Source organism: Acomys minous (genome assembly GCF_964271855.1).
Source record: "Acomys minous genome assembly, chromosome: 5".
Classification (NCBI taxonomy): domain Eukaryota; kingdom Metazoa; phylum Chordata; class Mammalia; order Rodentia; family Muridae; genus Acomys; species Acomys minous.
In genome coordinates this window covers 40,660,980-40,674,407 of record NC_140494.1, presented here as the reverse complement: position 1 = coordinate 40,674,407, position 13,428 = coordinate 40,660,980, and the positions used below count along the sequence as shown (strand labels likewise).

The window sequence follows — 13,428 nt, the reverse complement described above, 5'->3', positions numbered from 1 at the left end:
GAATTATAGTTTCAGAGGTTTAGTCCATTATCATTAGGGTAGGAAGCGTGGCAGCATGCAGGCAGACATGGGACTGGAGGAGCTAAGAGTTCTACATCTTGATTCACACACAGGAGAAGAAGACTCTGTGTCACACTGGGAATACCTTGAGCATAGGGGACATCAAAGCCTGCCCCCACAGTGGCACACTTCCTCCAACAAGGCCACACCTACTCCAACAAGACCACAGTTCCTAATAGTGCCACTCCCTAGGGGCAAGCTTTCAAACACATGAGTCTGGGGAAGGGGTGTGGGCATACCTTTTCAAACCAGCACATTGAGATAAGTTATTTTATTAACCAATATTGCATAAGTGTCAGGCATGTGTGTCTCACACCCATAACGACTCTCACTATAGTACAATTCCTACCCACTCTTTGAGGGTTTTGTATCTTGGGTGCACATTCAGGATAAATGAGCACTGTTGGTTTGAGCACAGATATTCAGGTGTACCTACATACAACTCAACAGGAGTTCAGGGGCTCCTAGGCCCACAGTTTAATCAGCAGCTCAGCCCCACTTACAGACTATGGGTATGAATGAAACAAGATGGGAAAGGAAGCAATAGGTTCCCTCTCAGCTCCCTCTACACAACCTCACTAAGCCCAACTCTCATTTTATTACAAAATAAATGGATCTGAGGCTGGAGAGGTGGCTTTGTAGTAAAGAGCATTGGCTCTTCTCTCCAAAGACCTGAATTTGAATCCCAGCACCCACACAGTGACTCACAATGTGTTTGTAATTCTAATTCCAAAAGATCTGACATCTTACTTCTTTGGGCACTGCATGACTATGGTGCACAGACACACATGCAGCCAAAATGCCCACACATACCTAGAACTCATGAAAATCTCCCTACCTCTGCCTCCTGAGCGCTGGGATTAAAGGTGTGCACCATCATACCTAACCTGTAGGCCTATATATTTTAAAAGTTAATAAAAAAATTATTCCATTTCCCTTTTTGCACTCATTTTCTTGGGTACACAAACTATCACTTTCAAAATTAATACTATTCCTTAAACTAAATCTTCATAAGTGCACACCTTAATTTTCATGATCTGATTAATTTTCAATAATTTTAAAACACTTAAAAGAAATTAGTCCCAGACTTCTTCTGTTCATTGCTTTGAGTGCCTCCTTTTATTAGAATTCTTCCTCAAGTCTTATAGTAAAAATCAAAATAACTTTTAAAATAAATGGAGGATAGACTAAAGCCCCATATAGCCCCAGGGCCATGTCTGAGACCTGCTGTTGTTTGAGTGTGGGTGTTGTTCATTTTTTACACAGAGATAGTCATCTCTTTCAGGTTAAAAAACAAACCCACAATTACCCCCTATTAAAACAAAATAAAGGATCAAATGAAAGTAATTAAGACCTTATTAAAGAAATTTTAATAAACCAACCACTGCTCATGAGTATGATAAACTCAAGAAAAAGAGCCATCCTTTGCCTGAAATGAAAATAAATATCTCTTAAACATATTTAGTATACATCATTAGTTATTTAAATTTTATCTGAACTAAATCAACTGTCAATTATATTTGGAGCAATAATAACTTTATACTGATAAAAGCATGCTTATGGATGGTGTAATTAATGGACCATTTTATAAAAACAGTCTTATTACAGATTACTATCAGAAATAAATTAGCATACCTTCATCATGGAAATTAAAACTTGCCAGTTACCGACTACAACATTTTTTATGTAACTTCTTCTGGGTGCTGGTACTTTGTGAATCCAGATTATTACACACTTCATCTGTGAGTTACAGTTTCGTATCTCGTATCACCCTGAGTGATTTAGAATTATTGGTAAGCTTAAAATAATGAAACTTTCCAGATCAGCGGCAAGAGATGAAACTGCTAGTGCTATTATCAATTAGTGTTTTTCAGAGGTATAAATATTTCTCTTCCAGCTACAAGCAGAATGTCTGTAGAGTCAGGGTATACAATGCTATTTAAATAGCATTTTTTATGCTCGCGCCTGGATTCATTATTTGTCTTGCATCTGCTGTTCTAGTCTCTCAGCTCCTTATACCATCTTGGTAGCATTGCAATGCCTTAGAAATGCTTGCTGCCCAGGGCCCCTTGCATCCTGCAGGGTGGTATCCTACAGTTACTAACTCGCCTTTTTTGCAGTAACTACTTGGCAAGCACCTCCTGGGTGTTAGAGCACATTCTGTGGGCTGCAGATGCTGAATGCTGAGTGTGCTCTGCATCCCTCAAACACGTAAACAAGTGCCTCCTGTTGTTTCATGGCTGGGAAGGGAAAAGACAACAGATGTATCTTGGTAAATTAAGGAGCGCCCAGGGGACAGGCATAGTCATTCAAGGTGAGGTGAGCCCATTGGATAAAGGGAAGGGACACAGAATGGATGAGAGAGAGACAGCAAAGTTTGAAGGAAAGGGGGCACAACAGATGAAACCCCAGAGTTTAAGAGCTAGAAACAGCAAACACCTAGCTCACACAGTGTCTAAGGATCAGGGATCCAGGAACAGCCACATTGAGCGGCCCTGACTCTGCTTATTTGCAAGACTCATGTTTCCAAAGGTTTGAGTGGAACAGGAGGACTTGCTTACAAAGCGGTGCACTCACGTGACTGTTCAGTGCTGGCCTGCCTCTTCACCACAGTGCCAGGTCTGCGGGGTGCCTGCAGGTCCTGCGGCATGGACACTAGGCAGCAGGACAGCAGACAACCCCAGAGGGGAAACACAGAAAGAGCCACAATGATGTGCACTGCAGGCTGGTGTGGGCTCTCAAGCTGCCGTTCTGCTCTGTTGGACACAAGACATCACTGAGTCCAGTTCTTTCTCCTGTGTTCAGGGTTTGCCTGCCCCCTCCCCACTTTGCACGGACTATCAGATAATCGGTGGATGCATCTTAATGTGCCACAAGGGGTAATGGGTGGGGGGGCGGTAAGGACTGGAGAATCAGTGTCGTTATCATTTACTCAGAGAGGAGGAGGGTGCCTAGTTTTCTAGTTCCTACAAATATCCTACAAATTCTCCTTCCCATTTACTCTCTCTCTCTCTCTCTCTCTCTCTCTCTCTCTCTCTCTCATGTGTATGTGTCTGTGTGTCTGTGTCTGTGTGAGTGCGTGTGTCTCTGGGTGTCTGGGTATTTAGCAGGACAGCTGTGGACCAACTCTCGCACAGCTGTGACCTCTCTCAATATATCAACCACTGCGCCAACCAGAAACTACTGGTTTGATATTCAAGCCACTGCCTGTGTTCAGATAACTGTTCCAACCTTGTGTTTTGAAGGCGCCCCTCAAATGGCTGCCTGGACTCCCTGCAAAAGCGTTCTACCACAATGCATCCCCCCTTTCCGACTCTTCATCTGGAGGTGGTAGTTGTCCTTGGTAGAGCCATGGTCCTCCTTTCGGAGGTGTACTCTGGGTCGCGGAGACTTGTGAAGACAGATGGGAGGCTTGGAGATGCAGTCCAGCAGCTGTTGTAAGTTCACTGGACCTTGGTACACAATCAAACCTGTGTGGAAAGGCAAACTAAATATGGACGGAAGAACAGGCCCATGCTTAAGTCTCAACTAGTTTGAACCAACTAATAAATGACCAAGAAAGGTGAGAGAGACACAACAGTCCAATGAAGACATCTTTTTTCATCTTCTCACTTCTTGTCAAATACTAAATCAGTCTTTATATTTTCCTTTGATTTCCATCTCTTTCCAACTGTTTTATAAAGTGAAATAGCAAAAATTATTCACTACCACAGACTGGCTTTGGACTTCTAGACATTCCCAAGGTGTGAAAAATGTGCATTTTACTGCTATGCTTTGCCATGAAGCATGCTACCCACATTTTAAAGCACTCTCGTACAGGCCCCAATTTGTATGTGTTAGTGTTTTTATTCAGGAGCTGGTAATGAAAATACTCATTATCATCTGTCACCATTTTTTACAGAGTGCATACAACTGCTTAAACATGACTTTCTGAATAGTTATTCTCAAATACTGAAATCAATGTAATTTATTTTTTATATTCTTTTTAATCCTGAAAGAGTGATTGTTTTGCTATTAAATAACATTATGAGACTATAATTGAATTCTGGTACACATTTTGATTATTTCAGTGATCAGGCTTTAGTTTTATTCCATAATCCCATCATGGATGCATTAACAGATTTACTTTTTGAAATGATATAATGTATTAATATTTCTGGTATCACAAATCAGCCCCACTCAAAACATATTTTCTACATCCACTGTTTACCACTGAACATATTGTACACTCAATTTTATTCTCAATAATGAGAATAAAGGCCACACACAAATCATATGAAGAAACACTGCTACATTAAAAGGTAGTTGGGAATAACGTTTTTCTGGAAAAGACAGGATGGCAAGTTGTTTGTAGACAAAAGCAGAGACAGGAAATATGTGAGCGGACAGGGACGGCTGGGTCAAATACAACTGTGTTTGTAGAAACAGGCAAACCAATCTCTCCCTCATCCAATGTACTGCCTTTACATGTGCAGCTGGCTTATACATGCCGGACAATTGCATTCACTTGGATAAAATTCTGAGGTAGTGTTACTTCTGAAGACAGTTGGAAGCTTATGTCTAAAGTAGTTTTTACACAATTGTACACTCGCTTATTTAGTAACAGTTGGATTCTGCTGTCAGTGGCTTTGGGTGAATGGGGAGTGCAAGACTTAAGCAGAATGCCAGGAACAGTGCCCTGCTCATCTAACATGGTAGGTAAGGTGACATTTCATCTGGTCAAAAGGCTACAAACCCCATAAACAGATAATCAAGGAGCTTAGTGGTTACTCCAGCTTAAGTGAAGAAGCTGCCTTTCCCTTTGTGTCTGTTATTCAGATGAAAAAAATAAATAGAACAGTTATTTTAAAAGCATTTTAAAGTGATGATATAGCATGGAGACAATGTCTGTGATTTTTGTCTGGAATTAGTTTTGTCGTGGGTAATCCGTATTTCAAAACCCAAATATTTTTTTGTGGTCAACAGTTTTGTTTTTGCTCTGTCTACATGAACTACTGTTGTACTCAATCAGTCACTCTCCATGGCTTTCTTTCTAAAACTAGTTTTCTCCCCCTTTCTTTCCTCCCTCCAATCGTTCTCGTGTACCTACTGATTCTAGTCGTGATTTCTATTTTTGGGTGGGCCTTACATCCAGTTGGAGAGTTTTTGGTTGCCACCAAGGTATGTGTGCCATTACTGCACCCTCAGGATTATTGTGCTGTGCTGGTGGCTGTGGTTTATAGGTATCAAATTTAAATAGGACTATTGGTTGCTTCTCCCATGGAAGCTTGCATGCCACCTTCTGGTACCAAAATTGCTAGTCCTCACGGAGAAGGCATTCAAGGGAGATCCAGTTCAGGTCCTCTGGAGCCTGTGTTCATAATGGGTGGTGTCTTCAGCAACAGACACTTGCCTTCTATTTATGGAGGGCAACAGTAATAGACTATACTGTTTTTGAGGGTCTATTGGATAGCCCTAACCAATAACTCAAAAAAGGCTTCTCGTGCCTGGTCATAGGGTTGTTTTTAGCCTATGACTCTTCAGAGTGCTGCTCCTCTTCTTTTTTTTATTTTATTTTAATTTTATTTTATTAATTTATTCATATTACATCTCAATGGTTATCCCCTCCCTTGTATGCTCTCATTCCTCCCTCCCTCCCATTTCCCCCTTACTCCCCTTCTTGTTGTCCTCATTTTCTGTGGAGAACTGAGAAAACACCTTTTGACCCCACCCAGGGGACCTATGAAAGACCAAAGAGAAGTTTCCAACCAAATCCAGCTTTGCAAACCAGTGAGTTTGTCTTTTTTATGGCAGCATGGGTGAGTGGTTCCCTAGGGAGCATGAGTGACCCTAAAACATCCATCTCTATCACCCAAACTCTCTGCCCAGCATAGATGATATTCCCACAAGTGCTACATTGCTGGAATCCCTCACCCACCACCAGCCTTCAGCTTCAGGTCTCTAGAACTTCTCCGACCCTGTGCAGCTTGGCAAGACAGAAAGGAGGGAGTCGCTGGGATCTCAAGAAAGGTTCTGAAGAGACTTGACTTCTTCCTGCAGGGGAGAGTAAATTGATCCAATATTATGAGGGTCTCATGCGGTAGTTACAGCTGTTATCATTTCAAGGTAACAGTAGCCATGTGCGTTCTAAAGAACAGGGTTCCAGATTAGTCAGTGTTCATGAGGAAGAACACTATAGTTTTTGGAGAATTGCCTTCAGAATAAAGCTATCAATGCTGTCATGGTGATGATGTTTAAATTGCTCCCTGAGCCTTTGTCAGTGGACCTGAGGCTCGATCGCCATGGTTTCTATCCAATAGCAGCTGCTTATATTGAAACAGATGCAAATAGACTAGACAGGCAGGCTGAGATCTTGGTTAAAATAAAGCACTACCAGCCTGTTGTGAATATCGTTCATTGTCTTCGCTCTTGGGTAGAATGTGGGAACTTGTGTCCATTATATTAATGGTGAGCCAAAGCCTGGTGGGTTCTTCAGTTCAGTCAGATCCCTCCACCTTGGCTCTCTTCCTGGTAAAATGAAAAATGATCATGGCAGTTTCCTCTTAAAAATCAGATTTCCAGAGCATGTTTCTTAATGGTTCATACAGGTGTTTTAAAATTACGGGCAGGCTCTATGACTCGTGTGTGTGTGTGTGTGTGTGTGTGTGTGTGTGTGTGTGTGTGTGTGTGCCACAGCACATGTGTGGATGTCAGAACAACTTGCAGGAGTGTGGGTCCTGGACCTTGAATTCAACTCTGGTCATCAACCTCAATAGCAACCATCTTTACCTACTAAGCCATCTCACTGGCCCAATCTGTGTTATTAACTCCTTCCTGCCAGCACTATTATATCCAGGAAGGAAAACTATGTGAGATGAGAAAACGTAGTATCCACTCAGTGGCTCTCCTTGTGTGTCTCTCGCAGGAGTCCTTTGGAACCTCTCATCATGTGATGCACTCAAAATGCCAATCATCCAGGATGCCCTGGCAGTGTTGACCAATGCGGTGATTATTCCACACTCGGGCTGGGAAAACTCACCTCTTCAGGATGATCGGAAAATACAGCTGCATTCATCACAGGTGCTGCGCAACGCCACTGGGTGCCTAAGGTCAGTCCCTTCCCTGCTGAGCTCCTGCTGCGGGGACTTCTTCTTGTAACCTTGATTGCTGCTTGCTGAGGATCAGACTGTTCTGCAGAGACAGATTGTTGTCATGGCAAGTAGACAGCTAAATGAAAGCCCTTCACCCTCTTACTGAAGAAGTAGAGGCGTTCTCCACAACTCTCCACCTAGTGTTTAGCTGAGTTAGCTTACTGTCTTAAGTCTAAAACAAAACCTTTTCACTTAAACCAAAATCAGGTCACTTTCTTTCACTGAAAACAATAGTTTATAAGTTATTCAACATGACATTTGACATGGAAAATCACCAGGTAGTTGCTTGGGAAGAGTCTGTAACAAATGTACAGTGATCTAATTAAATGCCACCAGGCACTGCGTTTATTCTAGTCCCCTCCCCCCTTACTTCTTGTATGACTATAAGAGTTCATAATTTCTTTGAAATATCTCCTTAATAATGCCTGTTTTACTTAGTGTTCTCAAATGATAAAAAAAATTATACATGCATATATTCTTTTATAGTGCATTAAAAAATCGCCACACAGAAATATATGACGTCTCCTTAGACTTGCCTTTACGCCATGACTGACTTTTAGAAAAGGAGATACTAAGCAAGATAGATATTCTTCTAAAGAGAGCCTGTGTTTCCAGGGAAGGTTTATAGTAAAGTTGGATGTTTCTACCAGATGGATTAATTATGGAATAGGAGCAAAAGGTTTGTTGAACATGCTTAATCAAATAATCTGTATTGCAAAACTAAAATGTTCAGAGTGGTTTTAGCTGTGCTGTCACAGACCTGCAGTTTCTCCTACAGTTGGTCAGTTTCTAGATGTACATCCAGTCTCTTCTAAGAAGGAACAAAAGTGCATGAGTAGAAACTACTAATAACCATCTTACAAATATCTGTACCAATGTTCTTGGACCCTAGAGTTGAAAGGACATGTATGTTTGTATTAATGTGTGTGCAGGGTGAGGCTCACAGCCAGCCTGTGGATATCTTCACATACTCAGAAACAGTAATCCTCTGACACCTTCACTTTTCCTCTCCCACATGACATATGAACCTTTGGCATGATTTCTCCAGATAGCCTCTACCATTAGCCAGATTTACACTTCTCCCGAACTCCCTGTTGTAGCATCCTTTATGACTTCTTAAATTCTATTATCCTTCAGAGGCCCCTATATGCATGAGAGCTCTAACTCTTCCAGCACTAACACTAGAGGAACTCCTGACCTTCTGTGCCTGGTTTTCTGTCTTAGCTATCTGCATATCTCAGTTAAGGGTGATCTTCCTCTTTCTGTCTTCTTCTGCTTGCAAAGTCTGTTGTCATTCATAGAAAAGCCTGGGGGGCGGAGAGCCTCAGAGTCAATTGCATAATAACCAGTAAAAGCCTGGTCAACTCTGCAGATGAAACACCCCGACTAGTAAGTGCATTATTGCATCTTCGTGACATTTGATTCAAAGATGAGGTACAGCCACTGAGTGCGTGTTCTGCGCCTTCGATGATAAAATAGATGGGCCAATATATGCCATGTGACATTTCCATAAGGCCTGTGGCTGTTTAATGTCTGAGATGTGACCCAGAATGAGGTGAGAGCAGACCAGGGTGAAATCCCAAACTTCTCCACACAGAGGCCCAATCCTTACTGCTTCTGCTTCTGTGTGTAAGTGACCACAGCATAAGGAACTAAAGAGGGGAGGTTGTAAAGTTTAGGACAAATATGTTGTAGCCAAGTCAGGCTTCCTAAACTATGATGCAACCAGATTTGAGATGTCCCACATTTCTGAGTGTGTTACATAAGTTATAAGGCAAAATCCATTAATCTGTAATAAAACTTTGCTCTTCGGTTCGTTGAACTTTTGTCCTACAGAAAGCAGTAAGCTAGTGTCACTGTCATTCAAATGCGCTGGCTTGTCATGCCGCACAGGTAGTGTCTTTAGACTGGCAGTGGAATAGAGTGAAAGTGGTAAGATAAATTTATCAAACAAAGAGTCCATAGACAAAAGGTTTCAGGGAATTGCCATGTTCGTCCACCACGGTTCACGGAGAATGAGGACAGCACAGCTGAACAGATGGGCATGCCTGGACTTCACAGACGTCTCAGGGTGTCCTGTGGGAGTCTGTTTGCACTCCTGGTCTTCTTGACAGATCTTAGATCTTCATTCACACTATAGAAATCACTTCCAGTACTCTTCTGCCTTTTAGCACTTTGATCCTAAGAGCCTTTGCTGAGTGAGTGACAGCAGTGTGCCAGAGAGGGACCTGGGAGACAGAGATGCCCTCCACAGGTCCTGCCATGGAGTAACTCTTAACCCAGTGGGAGGGGGTTACACCTACACAATTGACCCTACTGTCATATGAATGCAGTGACAGTATAGGAGGAAAATGCTGTGTTGTTTTGTATCAGGATTTGAGTACATATGTGTCTTGGAATTCAAAGAAAGTCCTGGTCCAGATCTCCATAAATACCAAACTGAATCTTACTTACTTTGTTAGCACTGAGGCTAAAACACAGGGCTTTACACATGCTAGGCAGATAGTCTTAACACTAAGCTGCATTGCTAACCCTCTGCACAGTTTTTTTTCTCCCACTTTTTATAAGCTCAGTAAATTTATATTTACTTAAGCCATGGAGAGCCACTCCTGACCTTTGAGCCACACTCTGAGTTCTCTGCAGACCATCTCTGCTTGGCCACATAAGAGGGTGTGCAGGTCCCTATGGCAAGACAGCGCTGCTGAAGTAGCATGCAGCAACCAGTGAAGATGTGAGTAGGCCAGAGAGTCCTATGTGTTGGCTCATTTCATTTCCTTTCTCTTTTCCTTTTGGTGTTTTTGACACAGGATCTCACCCTGTCATCCAAGCCAGCCTTGTACTTGCCTGTGATGGTCTTGCCTCTGCCTCCTGGGAATGCAGCATACACTATTATGCCCAACCATCATTGCTTTCTTGGCACTTACTTAGTGGCATTCATGTGGTCAAATGTCTGTTTTACCTTTAGATGCCAGTTGTTTTCTTCTCTTCCCCTTTCCTTACCTTCCATTCTCAGTCCTGAGGTCTTTGGTTGGATGTGAGCTGGCCCCACAGTCCAGATGCCGGAAGTTTGGTCCACACTATGGAGATATAGAAAAGTGATGTCACTTTTAGGGATGGGATGTAGTGGGAAGTGGCTGGAAGGAACAGCTATGGATCCTGGCTAGTTTCCTGAGACAGGTCCTCACAGAGTAACTGGAATCCCATCCTCATGCTGTGTTACTGATTCAGTCCACCTCTCCTATGGTGATGGATCTGCCTCAGGCCATCACTGGAGATCAAGCGGGAAGCATCACTTGGCATTGATGTCTGAGCCTCCAAAACTCAAAATCACTTATTTTCATAGAGAAATAGAAAAAGAAAGAAAAGAGCTAAGTGTGGAGTGGACAGGATTCTTGGACAGTTATCCAATGAGCCTTATCTTAAACCTTCATTTAGAACCATGGATGATTTTGAAAACTATGTGTAGATATATTTTCAGGAACATGATAGTCAATCATGTCAGACTCCTCTAAAGATGAGTTGATATTTTACGCTTGTATCTGGAACTACATTTTAGGAATAAATAAATAAAATGAAATATAAAGGAAAATAAAACTGTCTTCACGTCATAGGATTTCCTAACCTAGTATAGCAAATGGTAAATAAAAGTAACTATATCACTACTCTTGGCTTTTGTTTGTAGCATAATTCAGATTTGTTTCTGTCATTTCAGGAAGAGAAGTAAGGCTAAGAATTTAAGCAATTACTATTTTAAAAACAATTTTGCTTTTCAAAGATGAATGTAAATCATACCTGCTCCTAACTATCCAAAAGCTCAGCAGAGGAAGCTTCAAGCCAAACAAGTATAAATTTAAGAAACCAAAATCTGAATGTCCAGAACCCTCTTTTCTCAGGCACTCATGCCTTGATTGACAGTCCAGACTTGTGTGTGTCACTCGGTGACAGATGCTGTAATGCACCCGTGGTGGCCACTTGCTCCACCCTGATACACAGAAGCCACATTCACAGAGTGATCTACAGAGAAGAGCCAGGGCCTTCCTTAAGGAGGGGAGAGTCATCTCCTGTTGACTCAGAAGAAAATTCAAGCACAGATGATATTTAAAATGAAGACTCAATGTCTTTAGTCCTTTTCCATTTAACATTCATTTTGGGTAGGAAATGGAATTTTTCCCAGGCAGATCCATCTATTTGTTCCTGAAATACCTATTTATCACTGATGAAATAAGATAGAAATCATAGCAAAGAAATCTCTTAAATTTTGTTGAAGGAGTGAGCTGATTTTCAAAAATGACAGTAGCTGGATCATAAGGTAGGATAACAGGCCTTAGAACCACGAGCCATCAAGATGCAGGGCAGGGCAAGACTGAGCTCCATGCACTGCCTCCAGCACGCCTCCCTCATCCCCAATCCAGTCACACACATTCTCACTTATTTCTATTTTGTAATTCCATCTTTCGTTCCAATTCTGCTATGGCCAAACTTTACTTTTAGATAAAACCATTTTAAAATATTGTTCAAAATAAAATAAAAATCACTTTAATATATTGTCTAGAATGAACGTGACCAATTATTAGATAGGCTTGGGGCATAAATCTGGGTGAAATTCTTGCTAATCTTTTTCTTCCTCCTTTCATGATTAAGAACTCCTTGGGGAAATGACTTCATGCAAAGCAGGTCAGACCTGGGAGTAGATTTGGGTTTGTAATGATGACTGTTTTGTTGGTCACTGTGTAATCAACTGTGCCTCTTAACCTTCGGCCATTATAGTGATCGCTTTCATCTGAAAACACATATTAACAGGCAGCAATGAGACCAGGTCTGATCTATGAACAAACCATGGCTGGCTGAGGTCAGTGTGGTGGCTAAAATACACATGCCTCCAAAATCCATGTCTGTCTGTAACCTTGGCTGGTGACCTTTCTTGGACTTGGTGTCTTTGGAGATCACTAGTTAGATTAGGGTGGGCCTGAGTTCAGTAGTGCCATTTTAAGGAGTGAGAACACAGAAAGATGCATGGAGGGAAAAGGCCTTGAAAAACAGAGAGCTGAGAGTGAGGCAACTACATGTGAAGGAACACTGAGGATGCCTACAAGCCACCATAGAAAAGGTGGCGTTCCCGAGAGCCTTCAATGTGAGCATGGTCCTGCTGGGCCACCATAGAAAAGATATCCTTCCTTCCTGGAGCCTTCAGTGTGATCATGGCCCTGCTGGGCCACCAAAGAAAAGATGTACTTCCTTCCTGGAGCCTTCAGTGTGAGCATGGCCCTGCTGGCACTTGGAGTTTGGACATCCATCCTCTAGAGCCCCGAAAGGACACATTTCTGTTGTTTTAAGCCATGAGTTTTCTGCGACTCTGTTCTGGCAGACTCAGAAATCAAATGCATTTTCTCTCATTAGATCCAGAGACTGTCAGAGCAGTAGAGTGGGGCATCTGAGGACACAGGACTGGGAGGAAAAATCAGTAAACCATTGTTCCCAAGGATTCCTCACACACAGGGACAGAAGGCTCAGAGGGAGACTTGATTTTTGTCCTTGTGTAAAGCCAATCACCTCTGTAGCACAAGTTAGGGAAGAAGGGCGTTGCCCATGCAGGGCTGAGGTCTGCCTGCATGTCCAGATGTGATCACCACAGTCGATAAAGGCTTGACTCCAACCCCTAGAGGCTTGCTAGGCGGTGTGTGCTTTCTGTGTGCCCTGTTCTTTCCCAGGGGCCTTCTTTCACGTTCTCTCCTAACTAGGAGTCAACGTCAGAGCACAGCTGGGATTTATAGAAGACTGTGGGCAGCCGGAAGTCGTTCTAAGTTCCTGTACAGGGAACGTGACACGATACATGCATCATCCTCACAGTTCACTCCCAGCAGCTGTGTTCAGAATGAAACGCTCCCTGAGTTTTCTGGAAAAGATGACTGTGTCTCCCATTTAAAACATCACAGATCAATACCCTAAAGATGCTTGGCATGGCCATAATCATCATTTCAGAAGGAGCTGTAGGTACTGCCTTGATAAGCAGCCCTTTTTTTTTCCTTCCTTTTAATCCAGCAACTAGCTCAATAAGACAACTCTTATGCATTCCTCCGTGGCCGTGGCACATTTCGTCATGGGTGCTTAGGACTTTATCAGCAGTGAGAGTGTGTACATAAGGCTGGCTTTAACTTTCACAGCTCCTTTGCCCATGGCACCAAGTCACTTATTTATTTTTATTATTCTATTCCCACTTCAGCATCTTGTCCTGAAGGAC

At 42.4% G+C, this 13,428-nt stretch overlaps 1 protein-coding gene across 5 annotated transcripts in view; it reads left to right on the top strand.

Moving 5' to 3' along the window:
- The window catches only part of CTNND2 (catenin delta 2), an 836,853-nt gene that overhangs the window by 656,726 nt on the left and 166,699 nt on the right, over positions 1-13,428 (top strand). For all 5 annotated transcript variants that reach the window (XM_084781517.1, XM_084781518.1, XM_084781516.1 and 2 more), the window contains one exon: positions 6,965-7,148. In XM_084781517.1, the coding sequence (XP_084637643.1) occupies positions 6,965-7,148 (184 nt within the window). The remainder of the gene's footprint in view (positions 1-6,964; positions 7,149-13,428) is intronic.